We start from the raw sequence: 27,624 nt of genomic DNA on the forward strand, positions 1-27,624 counted from the left end.
GGAGTCCCACTCTCAATAGCAAAGCGGTTATCGGGTTTTAGGAATTTGGTAATACACTCCACGCCTCTATTTACGAACTTTATTTTTTACGTAATATTCGATTTACGCAACTTTTCTACGAACTACATTCGAAATAACGAACTCGTTTTTACTAACTAAGTTCGTAACAAAGTAGGATGAGGTAAAGAGTTACATAAATCTGCATTCACTTTGATAAGTGATACGAACTATGCAACTCTCAGAAGTGTTATCATGTGTTAACTGCTCTAGGCAGCCGGCTGCCGAGAATTTATGATGGATTTATCCTTTGTTGAATTAATTTGACAATGCTCGGCTTGTAAAAAAAAGTAACTTCACCTCCGAACTGCCGACGGTCGGGAATGTTGCTTATGTTTAATTGAATCAAACGGCGGTCGAACGTTGAGTTAGGTCGCTGGCAGAGTGATGGCGAGAATCTGAGTGCCTACGTTTACTCTGACTTGACCCATTGCTCATTACCAGCCCTAGCTCAACCGCTCGCCGCCTCTCTATCACCGGCATGGTTGCAAACAAAGAGCCAACGAGAATTTGAGCTGGAGCTGATATTGGCGTTACCCAGTCAAACCTATCCGGAATTTTGACTGGTCTCTTGCGGAATCCCAGCTCAATTAAAACAACCGATTCCGTGTTAGAATTTCTGGCTTGATTTCCCTGAACGAACAATAAGTATAAGGCTTTTTTTTCTTTTAAACAACCTTGTTATTGTTTGGGTTCAGTATACGGTACAGTTTTTTTTTCTTTAGAGTACAGATAGAAAAGATTTTTCAACTCCCGGTATATCATACGTCTCCCAACCTTTGAACGGAACGGATCGTTATATTTCACAGTGGTGTTCGGTGTGTAAATTTTAGAGAGTGAAAGTCATCCTTTGTTCGTTCGTTAGCTGCCATTCTGCTGGTGCCGGCAGTAAATCCAGTACATTGTTTTCGCTGGTGCGGAACAATCGACGTTGTTTGCAGATAAGTTTTGCTTTATTTTTTTCCTCGTTTGCTTTCTTTCCTTTTCCCTACTTTTACTCTACCTTGTAATCAAATAATAAGACACATCCCCGTTTATATAACGCTCTGTCCTCGTGCTTAAATGGCCGAGGGCGAAATACCATCTGATGTTATCATGGAAGTCCCTGATCCCCCTAACACTCGCATTGCTCCCCGTATAAAGCAGTACCCACAAGGTTCCTCTGGGCCATGGGTGGTATATTTTCGGACCGGAGAGAAACCGGTTAATATATTAAAACTTTCTCGAGATCTGACTGCTAATTACCCGGCCGTAACTCAGATAACACGTGTTCGGGCAAACAAGATACGTGTTCTAGTGAGTGATCTCGGCCAGGCAAACGCGATTGCTTGCTGTGAGCGCTTTACGCGGGAATTTAAAGCGTACGTGCCTTGTGTGGCCTGTGAAATCGATGGGGTAGTGTCCGAACCGGGCCTGAAATGCGAAGAACTGTTGGAGCACGGGGTTGGCTGCTTTAAGGACCCCTCTCTTGAACAGATTAAGATCTTAGAATGCAAACAATTGTATACCGCAAACACCGAGGGAGGTAAGACTACCTACTCTCTATCAGGCTCGATTCGGGTGACATTCGTCGGGTCCTCTCTTCCCAACTACATCCTCCTTGACAGGGTTCGCCTACCAGTTCGCCTGTTTGTACCGCGGGTCATGAGCTGCAGCAATTGCAAGCAGTTGGGCCACACAGCCACATATTGTGGAAATAAGAAACGATGCGGCAAATGCGAAGGAGAGCATGAGGATGACTCTTGCGACAAAGAAACTGAAAAGTGTATTTGCTGCGGGGGCCCTTCACATGCTCTTAAATCATGTCCTGCGTACAAGCAGCGCGGGGATAAAATTAAGCGCTCCCTTAAGGAACGCTCAAGGCGTTCTTATGCAGAAATGCTAAAGAATGCTTCGCCATCTGTCCTGTCCGAAAATTCCTATGCTGATTTGGCTAACGTTGAGCAAGAATCTGACGACCCACGAGAGGGAACATTTTTGCTTAACCCAGGGGAATCCAGGAAGAGGAGAAATCCAGCCTCCCCTACATTGCCTCGTAAGGGAGCCAAGGTGTCGTCCACTCAGAGTGCGCCAACTACAATCAATAAATCCAACGGAAGTGATGCACAAAAGCAGAAGCAATTTGCTCCAGGACTTGGAAATATTAATTCTAACAAGGAGTACCCACCACTTCCAGGGACATCAAAAACCCCAAGTGTCCCCTTTTTTCAAACAGATACTCAGTCCAGTAGCGGACTAATGAAATTTTCTGACATAGTGGACTTAATTTTCACAGCTTTCAATGTTACTGATCCTCTTAAAAGCCTTCTGATACGTTTTCTCCCTATAGTGCAAACATTTTTGAAGCAGTTGACTACTAAATGGCCCCTCCTTGCAGCGATCGTATCCTTCGATGGCTAAGTCATCGAACGAGGTCACCGATTCGATCACTGTTCTACAGTGGAACAGCAGAAGTATCCTCCCGAAAATCGATTCCTTTAAATTTTTACTAAATAGTTTAAAATGTGATGCTTTCGCATTATGTGAAACTTGGTTAACTTCCGATATAAATCTCAACTTCCACGACTTTAATATAATTCGTCTGGATCGAGAAAACCCCTACGGAGGAGTACTTTTGGGGATCAAAAAGTGCTATTCTTTCAACCGAATTAACCTCCCTTCGACACCAGGCATTGAAATTGTCGCTTGTCAAGTTTTAATCAAAGGTAAAGACCTTTGCATTGCTTCCATCTACATTCCTCCTAGAGCCTCGGTAGGGCACCGAACGCTTTGTAATATCACGGAATCCTTACCGGCACCGCGGCTAGTTCTGGGAGACTTTAACTCGCACGGTACGGTATGGGGCTGTCTTCATGATGATAATAGATCAACATTAATCCAAGATCTTTGCGACAATTTCAACATGACCATCTTAAACACGGGAGAAATGACGCGGATTCCTACACCACCAGCACGCGCAAGCGCGTTGGATTTATCGCTATGCTCGACATCGCTACAGTTAGATTGCAGGTGGAAGGTGATCCCCACGGTAGCGATCATTTGCCTATCGTTATTTCAATTGCTAACGGTTCAAGACCATCGGATACAATCAATGTCTCGTATGACCTCACACGGAACATTGATTGGAAGAGTTACGCGACCGCGATATCCGTTAAAATCGAATCCACCCAAGAACTTCCTCCGGAGGAAGAGTACAGGTTTTTGGCTGGCTTGATTCTCGACAGTGCGAATCAAGCTCAGACTAAACCAGTACCCAGCGCGAATACCCATGGACGGTCTCCCACCCTGTGGTGGGATAAAGAGTGCTCAGAGCTGTACGCGGAAAAGTCCACTCCATATAAGGCCTTCCGGGAAGACGGGTTACCCGCTAGCTATCTACAGTACGCGTCGTTAGAAAGGCGAATGAAGAGTCTAATGAAAGCCAAAAAACGCAGTTATTGGCGCCGGTTCGTCGACGGGTTAACGAGAGAAACAGCGATGAGCACTCTTTGGGGTACGGCTCGACGTATGCGTAACCGTAATAGTACCAACGAGAACGTGGAATATTCAAACCGTTGGATATTCGCTTTCGCCAAGAAGATCTGTCCGGACTCTGTCCCGGTACATAAAACGTGCCGCGCCTCGTCCCCTCACGATACCGCGAACGAAACACCGTTTTCGATGGTGGAGTTCTCACTTGCTCTCTTATCATGCAACAATAACGCCCCAGGGTTAGACAGAATCAAATTCAACTTGCTGAAGAATCTGCCTGACACTGCAAAAAGGCGCTTGTTGAATTTATTTAACAAGTTTCTTGAGGATAACATTGTCCCTTATGAATGGAGGCAAGTGAAGGTCATCGCCATCCAAAAACCAGGAAAACCAGCCTCCGACCACAATTCGTACCGTCCGATCGCAATGCTATCCTGTATCCGGAAGTTGTTCGAGAAAATGATCCTATCCCGCCTCGACAATTGGGTCGAAGCAAATGGCTTACTGTCAGATACACAATTTGGCTTTCGCAAAGGCAAAGGGACGAACGATTGCCTTGCGTTGCTTTCTACAGAAATCCAAATGGCCTATGCTAACAAAGAGCAGATGGCATCAGTCTTCTTGGATATTAAGGGGGCTTTTGACTCAGTTTCTATCAACATTCTGTCAGAGAAGCTGCACCAGCATGGTCTTTCACCAATTTTAAATAACTTTTTGCTAAACCTGTTGTCTGAAAAGCACATGCACTTTTCGCATGGCGATTTAACAACATCGCGATTTAGCTACATGGGTCTTCCCCAGGGCTCATGTCTAAGTCCCCTGCTCTACAATTTTTACGTGAATGACATTGACGATTGTCTTGCCAATTCATGCACGCTAAGGCAACTTGCAGACGACGGGGTGGTCTCTGTTACAGGGCCCAAAGCTGCCGACTTGCAAGGACCATTACAAAATACCTTGGACAATTTGTCTGCTTGGGCTCTTCAGCTGGGTATTGAGTTCTCCACGGAGAAAACTGAGTTTGTTGTTTTTTCTAGGAAGCGTGAGCCGGCGCAACTCCAGCTTTTATTAATGGGTGCAACGATCAACCAGGTTTTCACATTTAAATATCTCGGGGTCTGGTTCGACTCTAAAGGTACCTGGGGATGTCACATTAGGTATCTGAAACAGAAATGCCAACAAAGGATCAATTTTCTCCGAACAATAACTGGAACATGGTGGGGTGCTCACCCAGGAGACCTGATCAGGTTGTACCAAACAACGATATTGTCGGTGATGGAGTACGGGTGCTTCTGTTTCCGCTCCGCTGCGAACATACACTTCATCAAACTGGAGAGAATCCAGTATCGTTGCTTGCGCATTGCCTTGGGTTGCATGCACTCGACCCATACGATGAGTCTCGAAGTGCTGGCGGGCGTTCTTCCGCTAAAAAATCGATTTTGGGAACTCTCATATCGATTGCTCATCCGATGCGACATTCTGAACCCGTTGGTAATTCAAAATTTCGAGAGGCTCGTCGAGCTTAATTCTCAAACCCGTTTTATGTCCTTGTACTTCGACTACATGGCACAGAGCATCAATCCTTCTTCGTACAATCCCAACCGTGTCCGTTTCCTAGATACTTCTGATTCTACTGTATTCTTCGACACATCCACGAAGGAAGAGATTCGTGGAATCCCGGACCATATACGCCCGCAAGTGATCCCCAATATATTATATAATAAATTCCGAGAAGTCGACTGCGACAAAATGTTTTACACTGGCGGATCAAATCTCGATGGGTCCACTGGCTTCGGTATCTTCAACAATACTATTACCGCTTCATTCAAGCTCAATGATCCCGCTTCAGTTTACGTCGCAGAGTTAGCTGCAATTCAGTACACCCTTGGGATCATCGACACTCTGCCCACAGATCACTACTTCATCGTTTCGGACAGCCTCAGCTCTATCGAGGCTCTTCGTGCGGTGAAACCTAAAAAGCAACTCCCGTATTTTCTGGGGATGATACAGGAGTCCTTGTGTACGTTATCTGAAAAATCTTATCAGATTACCTTTGTTTGGGTCCCCTCTCATTGTTCTATCCCGGGCAATGAAAAGGCCGACTCATTAGCAAAGGTGGGCGCATTAAATGGTGACATATACGAAAGACCAATCTGCTTCAACGAATTTTTTAGTATTTGTCGTCAGAGGACGCTCAACAGTTGGCAAACCTCGTGGAGCAATGGGGAACTTGGACGATGGCTACATTCGATTATCCCAAAGGTATCAACGAAGCCTTGGTTCGGGGGGATGGATGTGGGTCGGGATTTTATTCGCGTAATGTCCCGACTTATGTCCAATCACTACACCATGCGGCGTATTGAGCTTGCGGAGAGTGGTCTGTGCGCTTGTGACGAGGGCTATCACGACATCGAACACGTTGTCTGGGTATGCGCCGGGTATTGTGACGCCAGGTCTCAGTTAAAGGAATCCCTTCGGGCCCGAGGTAGACCACCCAATGTACCAGTCCGAGATATGCTGGCAACTCGTGATTTCCCTTATATGTCCCTTATTTATACCTTCATAAAAACGATAAATATCCCAATTTAGCCCCTCTCTTTTATTTCTCGTTTTTAGAGTTTCCTCCTGCCTTGTGGAACCGATCAGCTCCAGAGTGCCACTATGTAACCGCCGTCGCCCTTACCACTACGCCTGCATAGAAGGAAACTGAAGCGAGAGCGACTCGAGGTCCGATGACTTTTGAAGGATTCCCCGCGGGTCCGAAGAATACACTCCGCCAATCCGGTACTCGACGACTTACTAGACTGAGGCGCAAATTTGTTTCGCTGATCCCTCTTCCCCCCCCCCCCCCCCGTTCGAGCGAAAGCTGCAAGTTTTGCTCTTCTTTCCCTGTCTCTCCCCTGTCCTTGATACAACTGCTGCTACAATGATGCGGAAATAAGCCACCCTCTGAATATCTTGACCAAGCATAAGTTTTAGTTAAAAAATTCAAATTAGTATTCTGTATTCCTAGTTTTAAGATAGCTATAATTTTTACTCTTTATTGAAACTCTTGTCCTCCATCTTGTAAATAGAATTGAATCCCTAGTTTTAAGATTTCTGTGAAGTTTCTCATAAATATTTGTTCCCCCTTTTGTGTACTAAACTATATTGTTAGTTTTAAGATAACCGTAAAATACTTCGTAAAATACTATTACTCCCCCTCTTGTATATCAAAGTGAATCCCTTGTTTTAATTTTTTTCATAAAAAAATCTTTTGGCCCTCTCTTGTATATTGAATCTAATTTCTAGTCTTAAGATAGCTGTAAACTTTTTTTTTCTTTTGTAAAAAAAATATTTCAACATTGTAACCTCCTAGTTTTAAGATATCCAAAATGTAAAAACATAAGCATTTGGCACCGCCAAGCTAACGCATTTGTGCCTATCAAATAAACGAAATGATTAAAAAAAACTCCCGGTACAGATTTGAAGGTGGCAAAACTGAATACAATATCTTTAAAAGTGATTATCCTTAGTGTCTCGAATCATTTGGCAAAATATATATGCTATTACCTATGTAATTGAAGATTTCGTAACAACAGTAGGGGAATACGGGGCTATTAAGATAGTGGGGATAATTCGGACCCCCTGGATTTCTCAGAAAATTGTAGGACTTTCTGACTTTCATACATATTCGTGAAACCGATATTCTAAAACATTAATTTTGACAGCTGAATCTACTTTTTTGGCTTATTTTGAAAGGAGATACGTGTTTCATTTTTCTGCAATCATCAAAACAAAAATCATTATAATGGTAAAACCGTGATTAAAGCAATCATTAAAGGTAGAAAAAATAACAAGTAAATGTTTTGGAAAGCTTAAGGCTCCTATTTTATGGCATGATTTTTATTTGGGTCAAGACACAGATATTTTAAAGATGCTCACCAGTTTTGTGCGAAATGAACGTACGGTGCTATTCGAGTAAATCGAGTGTTTTAGGTCTGGTTGATCACGGGATGTAACTAACAAAAGGAGCATTCGGAAGGTTACTACATTCGTAAGTCCCAAGGGAATGGTTCAAAAGTATGGATATGTGTCGCAACTTCATTCGTGTGATATCCCTTCTTACGTCAAGCCAATACACATTGGACGCACACTCTGACTCGCAGATGTTTGTGCTTACGACCGTGGCTATCACGACATCGAACACATTGTCTGGGCGTGCACCGAGTATAGTTCCGCTAGCTCTCGGCTAATAGATTTCCTTCGGGGCCAAAGAAGACCATTGAATGTTCCGGTTCGAGATGTAATGACAAGCCGCGATCTCACGGGTACGCTTTTGTCTCGAAAGTGATCTTTGTTCGTTTCGTAAAACCGTACAGCAGGCTCGTGGAGTGCTTGCCGTTTCAACGCCAGCTTCGATTGAACTGACAGCACCCGAGCGAAAAGAAACATGCCACCCATTTCTAGAGAGTCTAGAGAGCACTTCTCTTGGAGAGAAAATAAATTACGCTCTTCACTTTAATTACTGAAAGGTATTGAAATCATTCTCATTTTTAACGAACACCCGTTACTACCTATGGAACCGATTGCACTCGTTCGGTTTGAATTCACGCGCGAGTGAAGTTGTTCAAACCGATGTGCGTGGCGGGGACAGACGGTTATCCACAGCTCGTATTTTTGTGTTCGGTGGAGGCGCGTTGTCGCTCACGTTCTTTGGAGTCTGCACTCCTGGTATCGGCGGAGGAATGTCACTTTCGAGTTTTTGGTTAAAATTTCGAGTAGGATTTACACAACGGTACACTTAACTAACACTCACGCAATAGACTGGGTGGAAGATAGTGGCTATCTGACCAGGTGAAATTATTTTTAAACAGTAACATGCCATATGCTACTAAAAACAAGCACACAATTATTTCCATCGAACTTCGGTGTGATTTATATCAATTTAGAAAAAAAAAAACCTTAGAAAGACGCTTTGCATCTAAATTACCGCCCGGTAAATGCCAATTTCTTGTAACGTAACTGCGGTCATCATCATCCGACGAACCCTAGGTTTTTGAGTGACATGTCGTCCCAGATAGTGCAATAAGACATTTTCAATGTCAAAATAGTAAGTCAAAGTTCTTCATTTAATTTTGTTTTTCAAATAGGACAAAGTTGTGTTTAAACATGTTTTATTACTTTATACGGATTGGGTTCCTTAATCTGTTCACTGTACATTTCTTCGGATAGTTTCCTTCAGTCTTTACGCTGTGTCCTTTCTAACATTCTTTGAAAAACTGACTCATTCGAAAGTTTACAATCGACCAGTATGTTTCGATACTTTGCAATCGCGTCCTTAGCGTAATGGTAGCTGGCTTAATCTGGCCAGAACGTTTTCATAGTATAATATTCAGAAAAAAGGTATTGAAAGATACCTGCCTACACGAAAAAAAACTATTCCCAAATTCGTAAATAAAGTGCCACGAATTCTGGAACAATCACGTTTTCACGCTACTAAAACAGGACCATGAACAAAAATCATGGCTTTTATAATTAACGTAACGCTTTTATAAGCGAAAATGTTTGTTTTGGTTTTGTCCATGTCATTACAACATCGATTTTTTGTACGTGAACTAGTAAACTTTAGGAACATTATTCATAAAACCAATGGTTGACTTATGATGATATTCATAGATTTAGAAACATTGGTTCACAAAATCATGGCTCATGATTCGTAGTATAACAGTCCCGACTCACCATTCGTGGTCGTGAAATAGTTACCGAAATCATGGAATATTCATGTATTCGTGATCCCTTGTGTAGTCACTTTTTTCCATTCGTTTTCGTGAAATATTTCACAAAATCATTCAATATTACTAATGTATTCTTAGTCATGACATACCGTTCATGCTCGTGAAATAGTTCACGAAATCATCAAATATCATGATTCCTAGTGCAATAATCACGACTTCTAGTGCAATAGTCTCGATGGATCATTCGTGCACCTACAATATTTTACAAAAGCATGAAATATTATTCATGGGTTCGTGAACTAGTTCATGATTCCTAGTACTTGATATACGATCTATCTTGCGTGCCTGTGATATTTAGAAGATATCCCTAATAATTTTCAATTTCATGCAACATGGTTAGGAAATTTTCACGGGAAATATTTCACAAAATCTAGAATATTATTCGTAGAATAATTTTTGTTCCATGCACTATTCCATGAAATGTCATACAAGTTCAGCTTCTAGCGACCAGGGAGAGGCACGAACCGTAGATACAAGAAAACAGTTAGGACCTAGAAGATCGTTATTCATTTGATAAGGTGCATTGTGATGTCTCGGCACAGAAAGAAAATTGCACTGAGCACAAGAAATTCATTACACTCAGGTTTTACGCGTTTTTTGCGCGGTTTCCAATTAACGCGGTTTTAGCAAAAATAAGTCCTTTTGAATGCAAAAGACTTAGAAGATCTTCGGAAAGATGGAAGAGACGGGTCTGGAAGACTCCTTATGGCCCGCACCCCAACAATATGGGTATTTTCGAAATGGTCTTGAATTCTAGGTGCCAAAAATTGATTTTTGACGCCATTTTGAAATCCAAGGTGGCGATCTCCGGTTTAGAGAAATTCGCTATAACCCAATCAATAAGAGTATTTTTGGAAGTGAAAGTTGTAGTACAAACAGTTATAATTAAACAGTTGAATTTGCTTGAATTTAAGCAATGTGTTTAATTTGAATCAATTCAAACCCCCAACTCACACCACATTTGTCTCTTTCTTCTCTCTCTCTCTCTCTCTCTCTCTCTCTCTCTCTCTCATTCTTACCACACTCCTCTGGATGAACACATAAAAATATTTTGCATTTTGCTGGTTTATGATTTTTCATGCGGGAATTTCGGTAAACCGGAAGTCACCATCTAGAATTTTACAATGACGCCAAACATCGACGTTTGCTCCCTGCTCCTCAAAACCATTCCGAAAATACTCATATTGAGTTGTAGAGAATCTCTCTAAGCCGGAAGTCGCCATATTGGATTTGAAAATTGCGTCAAAAATCAATTTCTGGTACTTACTCGTCAAAATCATTCCGAAAATACCCATATTGTTGAGGTGCAGGCCATAAGGAGTCCAGACTCGTCTCTTACATCTTTCCGAAAATCTACTAAGTCTTTTGCATTCAAAAGGACCGTGTTAATTGCGAAATCCTCGCAAAAAAACTGCCAAAATTCTTCTAAGTTCTACGAATTTAAAAGGATTTTTTTTTTCAGAAAAAAGTCTGAATTTTTTTGCATTCAAAAGTACTTAGAATATTTTTGCAAAAACCGTGTTAATTGTGAAATCCGTGCAAAAAATACTTCCAAAGATATACTAAGTCTTTTGCTGAGAATTTTTTTATGCGGATTTTCGAATTAACTCGGTTTTTTATGCGGATTTTCAGCCACCCATGTATGTTCCTGTTTATACTATCGCGATACTTCGAGTACAAAAACCGATAATAACCAAAAAATATAAGATCGCGATAATGCGAAGAGAAATTACGAATATCATAATAAAACTGCTGATATCATGAACATCAGTCGCATCACTACACGTGTCAAATTCGAAAGTAAGCTCTAGAATAAAATATCATGATAACGTGCCAATAAATTACGAAAATTGTGACTAAGCTGCTAAAATCAAGAACATAAATCATACTATTTGTGACAAAAATATAAAAAATGTGATGAAGATCCTGAAATCATAAACATAAATCACTCTACTCGTGACTAAAGCATCAAGATAACGTGAATAAAAATTACGAAAATCGTGACTAGGTTCCTGAGATCATGAATATAAATCACATTACTCGTTATTAAAATATCTAAAATCGTGACTAAAATCCTGAATTAATGAACATAAATCACTCTACTCGTGACTTAAGTATCACGAAAACGTGAATAGAAATTATGAAAATCGTGACAAAGATCCTAAAATCATGAATATAACGCACATTACTCACACAAAAATCGTAACTATTATTCTGAAATCATGAGCATAAATCACTCAACTCATGGCTAAAATGCGACGAAGTAGAAATCACGAAAATTATGACTAAGATTCTGCAATCATGAACATAAATCACGCTACTTTTAAATTAAAATCCGATAGCAAACTCATGAACGAAATCTCACAGTAGCTTAATGAGAAATAACAAAAATCGCGAATAAGATCCTTCAATCATAAACATCGTTTAGCTGTTGTTTGTGAACAACGATGACAACAAAAACTAAACATGTTTAGGGAACAACCACTGCAACCATACCATTTATACTCTCAGGAACTTGGTAACGGTTTTCATAAATCCTTCAGCTCACGAAATCGTGATCTTGTTTTCATGAATTTATGAACGGATTTTTTCCGTGTGTAAATTTCGCCGTTTATGGTTGCTAATATCCAAAAATTTCAACCCCCAAGAACAAATAGCTTGCCATACAAGATACTTCTTATGATTTTTTTTCTTTTTGCGTTTATTAGTTCAGGAATCAAGAATCAGAATATATTGGCTCAAATGGCAAATTCCGGTCCAGAAAGTTACTTGAACTCTTTGAAGCTCCAAGCAAGCTTCCATGGTAAAATTGCGAGTTTCTAAATATTTACACACGGTACCTTTTCTGCTTGCAAAATCAGTCGACGTCACCTTGAAAACTAAAAGATCTTGTCAAAACAATGCACAGTGGGGCCGACTGGACAAAACCCCCAAAATTTACTGTCGATTTTCACGCCTTTCATATTTTCTCCCGAATGTACCACATCTAAAGATGCATTCGCCAAATTTTTGAGTCAATCGTTTGAAAAATATAAGTGCTACATTTTTTTTTGAACCGTACAAGGTCTTGGAAATCTGCAAGAATTGTAGTGACAAAAAGTTTTTGTTCATTCTAATTCATCTCGCTTTAATAGGTACTACAATGACAATTTAACAGCACATATAGGCGTTTCTAATAGAAAATCATCTCAGAAATACAATGGTGTATTTTTATTTGAGAAATAATGAGTATTGAAAAAGTTACCGATGAAGTCAATATGTTGTTTAACGCGGACTTATTTACATTGAGCGTGTCATCTTTTTATCGGTAAAAGCGTGTTGCAGGATCTCATCTTGTACAACTGACGTAGAATTTTATCGAGTTTTCAAAAATCATGATTGCGCCGTTTTGCGCCGAAGGTTGATATTTGATTATTTGTAAAATTAGTTTTTTCATGGAGACGCATGGTATTTTTTGATTTCATGAAGTTTTGCATTGCTATTCACCGGTGGATTTCTTTTTCTGAACGCTGCTTGTGAATTCAGGGTTTGGGGCAATTTCCTTGATACAAATATAAGTATGCCTTATCCGTCTTGCAACTATGACTCGTGTTTCTACATTTTCACAATTATTTGCAGTATAGAAAAATTCAAATAAATAGAAACCAACAATGCAAACTAATTGTAACTATTATTATATCTTTTCATGAATCCTGTTTCTTTGGTAGGTATTGGTTGTTATTGGTGACCGATGTAAGGTAAACGCGTGAGTGTGTGAAGTGTTCTTTTCTACCCGATTTTTAGTAATTGGCCAGTGATGCAACATTTATTTTCAAATGCAAACTCCCTATTGAATCTATCACAATCAACAATCAAATTCAAAAACTCCCTCAATAATTCACTTCCAAATTGACGAGAGTTTCATGCAAAAACGCTCACGCCTCTATTTTAAAGTATACACTAACAGTGCAAAGTATGCACAAAATATTTTTGCACGAAAAACCAAGTAAGTACCCATAAAGAGAGATATTCATATCATAATTGGAATTGAAAATCAATGGAAAAGTATTAAGCGGCTTAGCTGCAGTATGCATCGTATATAAAGAGTGAAGGGTAAGGAGAGAAAAGAAAAGAGAATAGAGTAAAGTAGGGCATGATTTGAGATCTTCATCAAAATCAAATAAACCTGTCATCTTTTAATAGCTTTGTCGAAAACTATAAATAAATAAACAAAAAATTAAGGCATTCTATCAAACACCTTAAGATATACTATCTTTTATAACTATTCTAAATGCATACGTTCATAAATTAGTATATCAGGATTATTTCTTAAGGAGCTTAGGAGCTTTGAAGGGATGATTTTTTCTATGATGGTATTCAGATTGGATTGAAAGTCTACAAACAAATGTATAAAAATACATCATTTTTATTCACCAGATTTCGATAAATTGGAACCACCCTAGCTAAATCGTTACTAAGGACTACCCTAGGAAATGAAAATGTTTCTGTTGACTTACGAAGTATCTGTTTTAAAAAGTTCATAAAATTCACTTTTGCGAAATTAAAAAAAAAAAACTTTTAGAACCACCCTAGGCTGTCTAATTTTCATTTTAGCGGCCTAATTGAATCAAAATAGAGTTCAGCGCACGAAAATTATCCTTAGATGTTATTTTCAGTCATTTCAAACTACTTTTGAGGTTTTGTTCAGCTTTTGTATGGAGTGGATCCACTGTGCAGTGTGTACGATTTACGTTTGTTGGTGTATTTGATAAAGACCAGAAAAATAATGGCAATGGCATAGTCGTAGTTTGGCTGAGTAACAATCCTAAAATTGTGTCCGGATTTTGATGTGACTAGAAGCAAAACCTATTTCGACAATCTGTCATTTCATATCATCTTGGTCAGCCTTTGAGAATTCCTCCCTGTCTGCGACTAAAAATGCGCCTAATTTATTACCGATTGCCTACCTTTAACCACTTCCCGTTCGTTGCTGCACCGTGGAGCGGAAAGGATTGCAATTAATCTTCCGCTCACACTTTCCAACTAATTTCCATGCCCAGCCCAGTCGTCTGCATAGGGTGGTCCGCCTCCAGTCTCGATGATGATGAAGAAGAAGAAGCCAATCGAATCGTTTCACGTAAAATGATGACTTTCCGTTTTTCATCAGGCTTCCGTTGAGTTGACTGGCGGAAGCCAGCGTGTTTCTCTATCTGTCTCCCCATCCCATTCAATACGTTTCGTTCATTATTTGATCGACCGACAAGCAAATTTCGGTTCGTTGTCGGTATGGGAAACGATTCGCTATCCTGCAGATCAAACGTCGTTGGCGTCGTCGTCGTCATCGGCATCGTCATCGTCTAGAAAAGACTTTCAATCGTTCGATTTACATTTCCATTGCGAGTGTGGGATGTAGTTCGTTCGGCAGGTTTTGTGACCTGGACGAACTAAACGCCAAGGGAAAAAAGAAACTTGCGAATGAAACCTTTTTTTTTCTCGTGCAGCTGAAGCAAGAAACGGTACCCGAAAAAGTGCCAATCATGATAATTTATTTGAGTGTAATGCAGGACCTTTTCATTGCCATTCGTCGTACGAAGGCAGACAAACGGGCGGCTAAGGTAAAGGGCCTAAAGTGCGGAGAGAGATTGATTGAATGGAAAATAATTACAGGACCGTCTACGTCAAAGGATAGTAGTACTCATGATCTATAGTGCCTATCAGTATGCAAAAGAAAATTTCACTCGGTAAACTGAGAAAAATGGTAGGTTCAAAGGAGGATTCTCCTGACTACTCCTGGGCTTGAGTCAAACATAATTCCAACGAACTATGCACCAGATGGAACATGGAAGAAAACAATTTCCGCAGCGTATTATGAATTCTGAAATAATTGATTACTTAGAATCACTTTATGATGAGTATAATAAAGAGCATACCATTTATGTTTTACATTTTCCCTTCTTCCGCTGTATTTTTTTTGCTCGTCGAAAGCATCATCAATAGCAGTATTAAATTGCATTTTTGAGACACTGTCGGAGCGCTTGCATCGGAGGAATCTTCCAGCCAGCCAGTTCCGAAGCAACTCAAGCATTCCACATCAGCGAAATTGCAACACAATATTAAATTCCTTCTGGCTGGATCGACTTTAATGAAAATAAACAACCAGCTGCTTGCTTGCTGAGGTCGGTTCATGCCATCGTAAGCCAATATTACGCGCCAATCGCCTCGACTACGTGGGCCCGGTGACGTTGGTTCCCATTGCGATGTTCCCTTCAATATTTCAGCGAGTGCAAAAACAATGTGAAAACATAAAATTCCATGAAAGTATTACATATACGAGACTTCAAGAACGCGATCAGTTTACTGCCAGTACGTAATATGAGTATCATTCTCTAAAGCTACCCATTCGAGCCCACCGTCATCATCGAGTATACAGAGGAGGCACCATTCGCATCTCTAACCGTCCGGTAAACGATATTACTTCCAGTGTTTGCAGTGGCCTGTTCCAACCAGAGAGCTAAGATAACTGGCACCGAGGCTAGCTAAACTAAAACCCCTATCAAGAAGCGGTGGCTTTCCTGTATGCGGTGGAGTGTTCTGCTCCAATCAAGAACCGACGGCTTCAGGTCAAGCGACCGCACCTCTTCGAATCGAAACTCTATCAGAGTAAGTCCCCTTCTGCTAGGGGTTCAGTTTGCCGGGCAAGGAGGTACGATATCGGGAATGGGTTCGTCGAAGAAGAAAATTTAATATAAATTAAACTTACCGACAACATCCTTGAGGGTTGCCTTCTCGCCACAACTAACGAAATGTGGGTAGAAAGCGACCATCACCAGGCCACCGTTGGCTGACTGCGTGTGCCAAACAGCCGTGGATGGTGGCAGCAGAGCCGAGGTTCGGTTGATGCAGATGTGGTTACCGGTTAGACCAGTCAAGTCCAGTTATTGAGGCAACGAACGGGAACACAAACAGACAAACACAGGCACACACATACATGTTTCCAAGTCATTGTCCACGCGGCGGAGAAGATGATGTTGAACCAGGACCCGATAGTCCGGTGATGTTGACCAGCATGTTCACGGTGCATTGTGTTGTAGTTGTTGTTGTTATCATTGTTGGCAGAGGACAGAAAACGAGAAAGAGAAAGTTTCGCATTAATTCCTACCGCATCACACAACATCAGTTAGGGGGGCCCGACCTGTGTGGTGTATGTATGAATGATAAAAGCAATTTGGTTCCAATATGCCAGTACACTCAAGTCTTTATTACGAGGACTATACGTACAGCGGTCCTTTCAAAATCGAGCGAAAAATAGTTGCAAAAATAACAAATCTTCCTATTTAAAAACGTTGAAAAAACAATTATAAATAGACCGCGTAAAAAAGATATTAGTCTACACTAGAGCAGCCATTGGAAACCATGCGGGCCGATGTAGATACCGGAAAACTGTGCCATTATGCTAATGAAGGGGTGACGAAATGAGAAAAAAAAAAAAAGATCTAACCGATATTAATTTGTGTCTTGTTATTCTTTAATCAACCCTGTCAGGATCCTGTTGGCCATCCTGCAGCGGACATAGACTTGAATGTGATGATAGATACTGTAATTTCCTTTCAATCGTACTCATTAGGAAACTAATCAGGAAACCACTGGAGTTTTGCATCATACTATCGGTAGAGTGTGCGGACAGAATTTTTATTAAAGCTATTTATATTGATTGTGAATGTGTATGAAGTTGGGTGGATTTTTTTTAGTTTAGTTCTATGTGTGATTGAGTGTTACAATAGATTTAATTAGTCATATAAACGACTATTGTCTTTATTTGTGACTTATAAAAATAAATAATATTAAATAATCACATTACAGTTACTCTTTTGATACCTTTCGTAATTTTCTAAACAGTTTTCTGTATTATTAACATTTTTGGCCTTTGCGATATTTTGGACGTTTTTGTAAATTCCTGACATTTATGTCATTTTTAACATTTGTGACATCTTTACAGTTTAAACCTTTTTGATAATTTTGGAATTTATATCTATTTGTTTTTGACTAAACTTTTTGGAATGTTTTGACTGTTTTATCCGTTTTATGGTTTTTATTGTTCTCTTTTTACTGTTTTTGTTGTTTTTATTGATTTTACTGTTTTCCGTTTCACTGTTTTGCTGTTTTTACTATTTCCACTGTTTCTAGTATTTCTACTGTTTTTACAGTTTTACTGTTTTTACTGTTTTTACAATTCTACTGTTTTAACTGTTTTTACTGTTCTTACTGTTTACCTATTTTTGCTGTTTTTACTGTTTTTACTGTTTTTACTGTTTTTAGTAAAAACAGTAAAAACAGTAAAAACAGTAAAAACAGTAAAAACAGTAAAAACAGTAAAAACAGTAAAAACAGTAAAAACAGTAAAAACAGTAAAACAGTAAAAACTTTTTACTGTTTTTACTGTTTTTACTGTTTTTACTGTTTTTACTGTTTTTACTGTTTTTACTGTTTTTACTGTTTTTACAGTTTTTACAGTTTTCACAGTTTTCACAGTTTTCACAGTTTTTACAGTTTTTACTGCTTTTATTGTTTTTACTGTTTCTACTGTTTCTACTGTTTCTACTATTTTTACAGTTTTCACAGTTTTTACTGCTTTTATTGTTTTTACTGTTTCTACTGATTTCACCGTTTTTACCGTTTTTACTGTTTTTACTGTTTTTACTGTTTTTATTGTTTTTACTGTTTTTACTGTTTTTACTGTTTTTACTGTTTTTACTGTTTTTACTGTTTTTACTGTTTTTACTGTTTTTACTGTTTTTACTGTTTTTACTGTTCTTACTGTTTTAACTGTTTTCACTGTTTTTACTGTTCGTACTGTTTGTACTGTTTTTTCTGTTTTTACTGTTTTTACTATTTTTACTGTTTTTACTGTTTTTACTGTTTTTACTGTTTTACTGGTTTTACTTTTTTACTGTTTTTGCTGTTTTTACTGTTTTAATTGTTTTGACTGTTTTTACAGTTTTTACAGTTTTCACAGTTTTTACTGCTTTTATTGTTTTTACTGTTTCTACTGATTTCACCGTTTTTACCGTTTTTACTGTTTTTACTGTTTTTACTGTTTTTACTGTTTTTACTGTTTTTACTGTTTTTACTGTTTTTACTGTTTTTACTGTTTTTACTGTTTTTACTGTTCGTACTGTTTGTACTGTTTTTACTGTTTTTACTGTTTTTACTGTTTTTACTGTTTTTACTGTTTTTACTGTTTTTACAGTTTTTACAGTTTTCACAGTTTTCACAGTTTTTACAGTTTTTACTGCTTTTATTGTTTTTACTGTTTTTACTGTTTCTACTGTTTCTACTGTTTCTACTGTTTCTACTGTTTCTACTGTTTCTACTGTTTCTACTGTTTCTACTGTTTCTACTGTTTCTACTGTTTCTACTGTTTCTACTGTTTCTACTGTTTCTACTATTTTTACAGTTTTTACAGTTTTCACAGTTTTTACTGCTTTTATTGTTTTTATTGTTTCTACTGATTTCACCGTTTTTACTGTTTTTACTGTTTTTATTGTTTTTACTGTTTTTACTGTTTTTACTGTTTTTACTGTTTTTACTGTTTTTACTGTTTTTACTGTTTTTACTGTTTTTTCTGTTTTTACTGTTTTTACTGTTTTTACTATTTTTACTGTTTTTATTGTTTTTACTGTTTTACTGGTTTTACTTTTTTACTGTTTTTGCTGTTTTTACTGTTTTAATTGTTTTTACTGTTTTTACAGTTTTCACAGTTTTTACTGCTTTTATTGTTTTTACTGTTTCTACTGATTTCACCGTTTTTACCGTTTTTACTGTTTTTACTGTTTTTACTGTTTTTACTGTTTTTACTGTTTTTACTGTTTTTACTGTTTTTACTGTTTTTACTGTTTTTACTGTTTTTACTGTTTTTACTGTTTTTACTATTTTTACTGTTTTTATTGTTTTTACTGTTTTTACTGTTTTTACTGTTTTTACTGTTTTACTGGTTTTACTTTTTTACTGTTTTTACTGTTTTTACAGTTTTTACAGTTTTTACAGTTTTTACTGCTTTTATTGTTTTTACTGTTTCTACTGTTTCTACTGTTTTTACCAAGGGGTGAGTCGCTTAGCACAAATCGAATTGTGCTCGCAAACAAAAATCGTGGTAGCTTGTGCCGCAATGTGCCGCGATGTGCTACGGTGTTCAGTAAAACAAAAGCAATGGTTGCTATGATTATTTAACTACACTTTGTTGACAGTTTTCGAGTTGTCAGAAGTGTGCCTCATTGTGCCACACTTTGTGGTAACGAGTGAAATGATCGTGTATTACTGTGAATCGTAATTTTATATCGTGTTATCGTGGGTGATACAGCGCGTATGGCACATTGTTCTAAGCGACTCACCCCTTGGTTTTTACAGTTTTTACTGCTTTTATTGTTTTTACTGTTTCTACTGTTTTCACTGTTTTTACCGTTTTTACTGTTTTTATTGTTTTTACTGTTTTTACTGTTTTTACTGTTTTTACTGTTTTTACTGTTTTACTGTTTTACTGTTTTTACTGTTTTTACTGTTTTTACTGTTTTTACTGTTCGTACTGTTTGTACTGTTTTTACTGTTTTTACTGTTTTTACTGTTTTTACTATTTTTACTGTTTTTACTGTTTTTACTGTTTTTACTGTTTTTACTGTTTTTACTGTTTTTACTGTTTTTACTGTTTTTACTGTTTTTACTGTTTTTACTGTTTTTACTGTTTTTACTGTTTTTACTGTTTTTACTGTTTTTACTGTTTTTACTGTTTTTACTGTTTTTACTGTTTTTATTGTTTTTACTGTTTTTACTGTTTTTACTGTTTTTACTGTTTTTACTGTTTTTACTGTTTTTACTGTTTTACTGGTTTTACTGTTTTACTGGTTTTACTTTTTTACTGTTTTTACTGCTTTTGCTGTTTTTACTGTTTTTAGTTTTGACTTTTTTTACTGTTTTTATTGTTTTCACTGTTTTTATTTTGATTGTTTTTATTGTTCTATTTGTTTTGATTGCTGTGACGACTGTTTTTACTCTGTAGAGTTACTGTTTTAACTTTTTGGACTTTTTTGGCTTTATAAACTTTTCGGACCTTTGATATTTTTGCCTCTTTTGACTATTTCAAGATTTTGGGAAATCTGGAAGTTTTTGAAATTTTGGATATTTTAATCACTTAAGACATTTGGATTTTTTGACTTTAAGGCTCTTTGGAATTCTTTGAGTTATTGCGAATTTTCGACATACCGACATTTTTTACATTTTGGATATTTGAGCTCTTGGCACTTTTGGGTCTATTTAGATATTTTTTGCTTATTTTGTATTTCTGAACTTTTCTGATAATGGACTTTTTGAACTTGCTTATACTGTTTGAATTTTGCGGATTGTTTGAACTTCTTAAACTCTTTGAACATTTGGACTTTTGGATTTTTTTTAAATTTAACCTTTTGAACATTTTGATTATTTGAACATTTCGAACAGGTTGCCTTTATTTGGAGCTACGTGGACTTTTTGGACTCTCTTGACATTTTGGACTCCTCAGACTTTTTCGACTATTTAGGTTTCTTAGATTTTTTTCCAATCAAGGTTTGTACTTTTCGTATAATTTTGGATCGCTTGGATTTTTTTGAAGATTTGATATTTTCGACTTTTTGTTTTTTTTGTGGATTTATTGGACTTTTGGACCTTGGAGACTTTGTGGTCTTGGCATTTTTGGACATGCTGGACATTTTTGTTATTTTTTGGCGCTTTGAACTCTATTGTAGTCTATTTTGAACAATGTAAGTTCTTTGGAGTTTTAGTCTTTTTCGAATTTTTAAAATTTTAGGGCGTTTTGTAAACATTTTACACTTTTAGGAATTTTGCTACTATTTGACCGTTTTGAGTTTTTTTTATTTTTGTGGCAATTTTAAGCTTTTAGGACAATCCATAATTCTGCATCCGTAAAATATTTTTTTGAACATTTTGGACATTTCGAACATTTTGAAATTTTCTGCCTTTTTGACTTTTTTTGAATATTTTGAACATTTTAGGCTTTTTTGTTGGAACTTTTATTTTTTTGTGGTTTTTTGGAATTTTTATGGCCATTTGAAACTATTTAAATTTTTAGAAGTTTTGGACTATTTGGACTCATGAAATTTTTGATTTTTGAACTTTTTAAATCCTTGTAATTTTTTGGGTATGCGAATTGTTTTGACTTATTAGACCTGAACTTTTTCCTGAACATTTTGCAGTTTCGGGAATTTTGGATTTTTAATCTTTTTGCCATTCTGGACTTTTCTTTATCATTTTATGGACATTTTTAACCTTTGTGACTTTTGAACATTGTGAACTAATTAAACATTCTTTGACTTATTGGACTTTTTTTGGATATATTGATTATTTGGACATTTTGGACTTTTTGAACTTGTTGGATTTTTGAAACTTTTAGAATTTTTGGTTTTTTTGACATTTTTGACTTATTTTAAAATTTTTGAATATTTTGAACTACTTGGACTTTTGAAACTTTTTGGATTTTAAGAACCCTTTCTATTTTTTACTCATCGAGGATTTTTTTACTTTCATGGATTTTTCGTGGATATTTTAAAATTTGAGCACTTGAAAAGTTTTTGATATACTTGATCGTCTTGATCTTGTTTTTTTGGTTTCTTGTGAAAGTTTTGAAGCGCACTTTTAATTTTTTTTGAACTTTGCCAGTATTTTGGATATTTTGGATATTTTGAACGTTTTGAACTTTTCGAATATTTTAAACATTTTCAATTTTTGGGACTTTCCGGGCTTGTTTCGACCTTTTTGAACATTTTGGATTTTTTTACTATTTTTGATTACTTGGCCCTTTTTGGCTCTTTGAACTCTTGGAATTTTTGGTCTATTTTAAAGATTATGGACATTTTGCCGTTTTCAGACGTTTTGGCACTTTTGGACCTTCTGACCTATTTCGATTTTTTAGCTTTCTGGACATTTTTAAAATTTTGATTTTTTCTAACCTTTTGGTCTTTTATGGAACGTTTTAGACTTTTTTGATATTTTGAACAGTTTAAACATTTTAGATTGATTGAACTACTTGGCCTTTTCGACTTTTTGACTAAATTTAGGTCATTTAGAACTTTTTTGACTTGCTAGCTCATTGAATTCTTAGGACATCTTGGACCATTTGGATATCTAATTTTTTTTGGATTTTGTAAGCCTTCTAATTTTTTTGGATTTTTAGAAGTTTTTGCACTTTTTCTAATTTTTTGCGTACCTTCAGGGTTTATTGATTATTTCGACCCTTTGAATTTTCTGGTCTTTTTGCATTGTGAACTTTTCGGACTTTTTGGGCATTTTAAACATTCTGGGATTTTTTGAATTTTTCGGCGTTTTACTTTTGTGGAATTTTTGAAGTTTTTGGCCTATAAAAGAATAAAAGTCCACACTTTTTGCACTTTTAGAACTTTAGAATTGTTTGACTTTTTGGACTATCCTAAATCTTTGCTTACAATTTTAGACTTTTGGGACCTTTTGGATTTTTTGGCGTTCTGGAAATATTGAACTTTTGGAACTTTTTGTACTCTGCATTTTTTGACGTTTTGGACATTTAATCACATTAAACATTTGGACATTTTTAACATTTTGGATATTTTGGACATATTGGAAATTTTTGACATTTTAAACATTTTAGACATACGGACATTTTGAACATTTTGAAAATTTTGATCACCTTGAATCTTTAAGAATTTAGGATTATTTAGAATTTATAATTTTTTGGTCTTTTGGGACCATTTTAGAAGTTTTCGAGCAATTATACCTATTGAATTTGTGGATATTCTAGATTTTTGATCTGCTTGGAGTGGACTTTTTATACTTATCGGCTCTTTTCAAACTTTGGTGGAATTTTTGAATTTGATTGAACGTTTTAAACTGTTTTAAACGTTATCGGATTTTTGACATTTGAACTTTTTTTGAATTCTTGGAGTTTCTCTACCTTTTGGGCATTCACGGAATTTTGTAAAATGTTCAAAAAGCCATCATTCAAGGCATTTTAATTATTTTTTTGATTTTCAGACTCCAATCTAGGCTTTTAGTACCATTCCGTCTATTTGGGCACAACGGATATTTTGGATAAGTTGGACATTTCAGCTATTTCCACACTTTGAATTCTTAGTCTTTTTTGACTCGTTAGACTTTTAATTCACGTAGGTGTTTTGAATTTTTTGGATGATCGGATCTTTTAGACATTCTGATCTATTCTCTTTATTTAGATTTTTGTACTTGTTCAGCATTGGCATATTGGACATTTCAAAACTTTTTACATTTCCTCGACTTTTTAGAATATTTTTGGAAAAGTCCAAGCTTTTTTGAGTTATTTGACTGGACTTTTTGAACATTGGACACAGACAATATTTTGGAAAGTTTAATTATTTCGAACATTTTAGATTTATTGGACTTTTCGTGTCATTTTAGATATTTTTGACCAGTTGGTCTTTTGGAAGCTTTAAGAACTTTTGGATTTTCTGGACATTTGGAATTTTTTAACTGTTTAGAATTTTATGGATGGATTTTTGAACTTTTTGAATTTCTGATTTATTGTAAATTTTGAACTTTTGGAACTTTTTTGCATTATTAGGAATTTTGGGAATTTTTGGACAATATCGCGTTTTTTTAACACTTTTCACTCATTTTATTGTAGTCTTTTTTGATTCCTTTATACTTCGCCTGTTTTGTTACATTTCTAAAAAAAATTTTCCAATTTTCAGACTGGTTTCCTGTTTTTAGATTTTTGACTCTTTACTCTTTACTCTTTACTCTTTACTCTTTACTCTTTACTCTTTACTCTTTACTCTTTACTCTTTACTCTTTACTCTTTACTCTTTACTCTTTACTCTTTACTCTTTACTCTTTACTCTTTACTCTTTACTCTTTACTCTTTACTCTTTACTCTTTACTCTTTACTCTTTACTCTTTACTCTTTACTCTTTACTCTTTACTCTTTACTCTTTACTCTTTACTCTTTACTCTTTACTCTTTACTATTTACTCTTTACTCTTTACTCTTTACTCTTTACTCTTTACTCTTTACTATTTACTATTTACTCTTTACTCTTTACTCTTTACTCTTTACTCTTTACTCTTTACTCTTTACTCTTTACTCTTTACTCTTTACTCTTTACTCTTTACTCTTTACTCTTTACTCTTTACTCTTTACTCTTTACTCTTTACTATTTACTCTTTACTCTTTACTCTTTACTCTTTACTCTTTACTCTTTACTCTTTACTCTTTACTCTTTACTCTTTACTCTTTACTCTTTACTCTTTACTCTTTACTCTTTACTCTTTACTCTTTACTCCTTACTCTTTACTCTTTACTCTTTACTCTTTACTCTTTACTCTTTACTCTTTACTCTTTACTCTTTACTCTTTACTCTTTACTCTTTACTCTTTACTCTTTACTCTTTACTCTTTACTCTTTACTCTTTACTCTTTACTCTTTACTCTTTACTCTTTACTCTTTACTCTTTACTCTTTACTCTTTACTCTTTACTCTTTACTCTTTACTCTTTACTCTTTACTCTTTACTCTTTACTCTTTACTCTTTACTCTTTACTCTTTACTCTTTACTCTTTACTCTTTACTCTTTACTCTTTACTCTTTACTCTTTACTCTTTACTCTTTACTCTTTACTCTTTACTCTTTACTCTTTACTCTTTACTCTTTACTCTTTACTCTTTACTCTTTACTCTTTACTCTTTACTCTTTACTCTTTACTCTTTACTCTTTACTCTTTACTCTTTACTCTTTACTCTTTACTCTTTACTCTTTACTCTTTACTCTTTACTCTTTACTCTTTACTCTTTACTCTTTACTCTTTACTCTTTACTCTTTACTCTTTACTCTTTACTCTTTACTCTTTACTCTTTACTCTTTACTCTTTACTCTTTACTCTTTACTCTTTACTCTTTACTCTTTACTCTTTACTCTTTACTCTTTACTCTTTACTCTTTACTCTTTACTCTTTACTCTTTACTCTTTACTCTTTACTCTTTACTCTTTACTCTTTACTCTTTACTCTTTACTCTTTACTCTTTACTCTTTACTCTTTACTCTTTACTCTTTACTCTTTACTCTTTACTCTTTACTCTTTACTCTTTACTCTTTACTCTTTACTCTTTACTCTTTACTCTTTACTCTTTACTCTTTACTCTTTACTCTTTACTCTTTACTCTTTACTCTTTACTCTTTACTCTTTACTCTTTACTCTTTACTCTTTACTCTTTACTCTTTACTCTTTACTCTTTACTCTTTACTCTTTACTCTTTACTCTTTACTCTTTACTCTTTACTCTTTACTCTTTACTCTTTACTCTTTACTCTTTACTCTTTACTCTTTACTCTTTACTCTTTACTCTTTACTCTTTACTCTTTACTCTTTACTCTTTACTCTTTACTCTTTACTCTTTACTCTTTACTCTTTACTCTTTACTCTTTACTCTTTACTCTTTACTCTTTACTCTTTACTCTTTACTCTTTACTCTTTACTCTTTACTCTTTACTCTTTACTCTTTACTCTTTACTCTTTACTCTTTACTCTTTACTCTTTACTCTTTACTCTTTACTCTTTACTCTTTACTCTTTACTCTTTACTCTTTACTCTTTACTCTTTACTCTTTACTCTTTACTCTTTACTCTTTACTCTTTACTCTTTACTCTTTACTCTTTACTCTTTACTCTTTACTCTTTACTCTTTACTCTTTACTCTTTACTCTTTACTCTTTACTCTTTACTCTTTACTCTTTACTCTTTACTCTTTACTCTTTACTCTTTACTCTTTACTCTTTACTCTTTACTCTTTACTCTTTACTCTTTACTCTTTACTCTTTACTCTTTACTCTTTACTCTTTACTCTTTACTCTTTACTCTTTACTCTTTACTCTTTACTCTTTACTCTTTACTCTTTACTCTTTACTCTTTACTCTTTACTCTTTACTCTTTACTCTTTACTCTTTACTCTTTACTCTTTACTCTTTACTCTTTACTCTTTACTCTTTACTCTTTACTCTTTACTCTTTACTCTTTACTCTTTACTCTTTACTCTTTACTCTTTACTCTTTACTCTTTACTCTTTACTCTTTACTCTTTACTCTTTACTCTTTACTCTTTACTCTTTACTCTTTACTCTTTACTCTTTACTCTTTACTCTTTACTCTTTACTCTTTACTCTTTACTCTTTACTCTTTACTCTTTACTCTTTACTCTTTACTCTTTACTCTTTACTCTTTACTCTTTACTCTTTACTCTTTACTCTTTACTCTTTACTCTTTACTCTTTACTCTTTACTCTTTACTCTTTACTCTTTACTCTTTACTCTTTACTCTTTACTCTTTACTCTTTACTCTTTACTCTTTACTCTTTACTCTTTACTCTTTACTCTTTACTCTTTACTCTTTACTCTTTACTCTTTACTCTTTACTCTTTACTCTTTACTCTTTACTCTTTACTCTTTACTCTTTACTCTTTACTCTTTACTCTTTACTCTTTACTCTTTACTCTTTACTCTTTACTCTTTACTCTTTACTCTTTACTCTTTACTCTTTACTCTTTACTCTTTACTCTTTACTCTTTACTCTTTACTCTTTACTCTTTACTCTTTACTCTTTACTCTTTACTCTTTACTCTTTACTCTTTACTCTTTACTCTTTACTCTTTACTCTTTACTCTTTACTCTTTACTCTTTACTCTTTACTCTTTACTCTTTACTCTTTACTCTTTACTCTTTACTCTTTACTCTTTACTCTTTACTCTTTACTCTTTACTCTTTACTCTTTACTCTTTACTCTTTACTCTTTACTCTTTACTCTTTACTCTTTACTCTTTACTCTTTACTCTTTACTCTTTACTCTTTACTCTTTACTCTTTACTCTTTACTCTTTACTCTTTACTCTTTACTCTTTACTCTTTACTCTTTACTCTTTACTCTTTACTCTTTACTCTTTACTCTTTACTCTTTACTCTTTACTCTTTACTCTTTACTCTTTACTCTTTACTCTTTACTCTTTACTCTTTACTCTTTACTCTTTACTCTTTACTCTTTACTCTTTACTCTTTACTCTTTACTCTTTACTCTTTACTCTTTACTCTTTACTCTTTACTCTTTACTCTTTACTCTTTACTCTTTACTCTTTACTCTTTACTCTTTACTCTTTACTCTTTACTCTTTACTCTTTACTCTTTACTCTTTACTCTTTACTCTTTACTCTTTACTCTTTACTCTTTACTCTTTACTCTTTACTCTTTACTCTTTACTCTTTACTCTTTACTCTTTACTCTTTACTCTTTACTCTTTACTCTTTACTCTTTACT

General features: G+C 35.7%; 1 protein-coding gene across 2 annotated transcripts in view; it reads right to left on the reverse strand.

Moving 5' to 3' along the window:
- LOC131685092 (dipeptidase 1) overlaps window positions 1-27,624 on the reverse strand; it is a 789,457-nt gene that overhangs the window by 19,903 nt on the left and 741,930 nt on the right. For both annotated transcript variants that reach the window (XM_058968531.1, XM_058968530.1), the window contains one exon: window positions 16,045-16,129. In XM_058968531.1, the coding sequence (XP_058824514.1) occupies window positions 16,045-16,129 (85 nt within the window). The remainder of the gene's footprint in view (window positions 1-16,044; window positions 16,130-27,624) is intronic.

Source organism: Topomyia yanbarensis, chromosome 2 (assembly GCF_030247195.1).
Source record: "Topomyia yanbarensis strain Yona2022 chromosome 2, ASM3024719v1, whole genome shotgun sequence".
Lineage (NCBI taxonomy): Eukaryota > Metazoa > Arthropoda > Insecta > Diptera > Culicidae > Topomyia > Topomyia yanbarensis.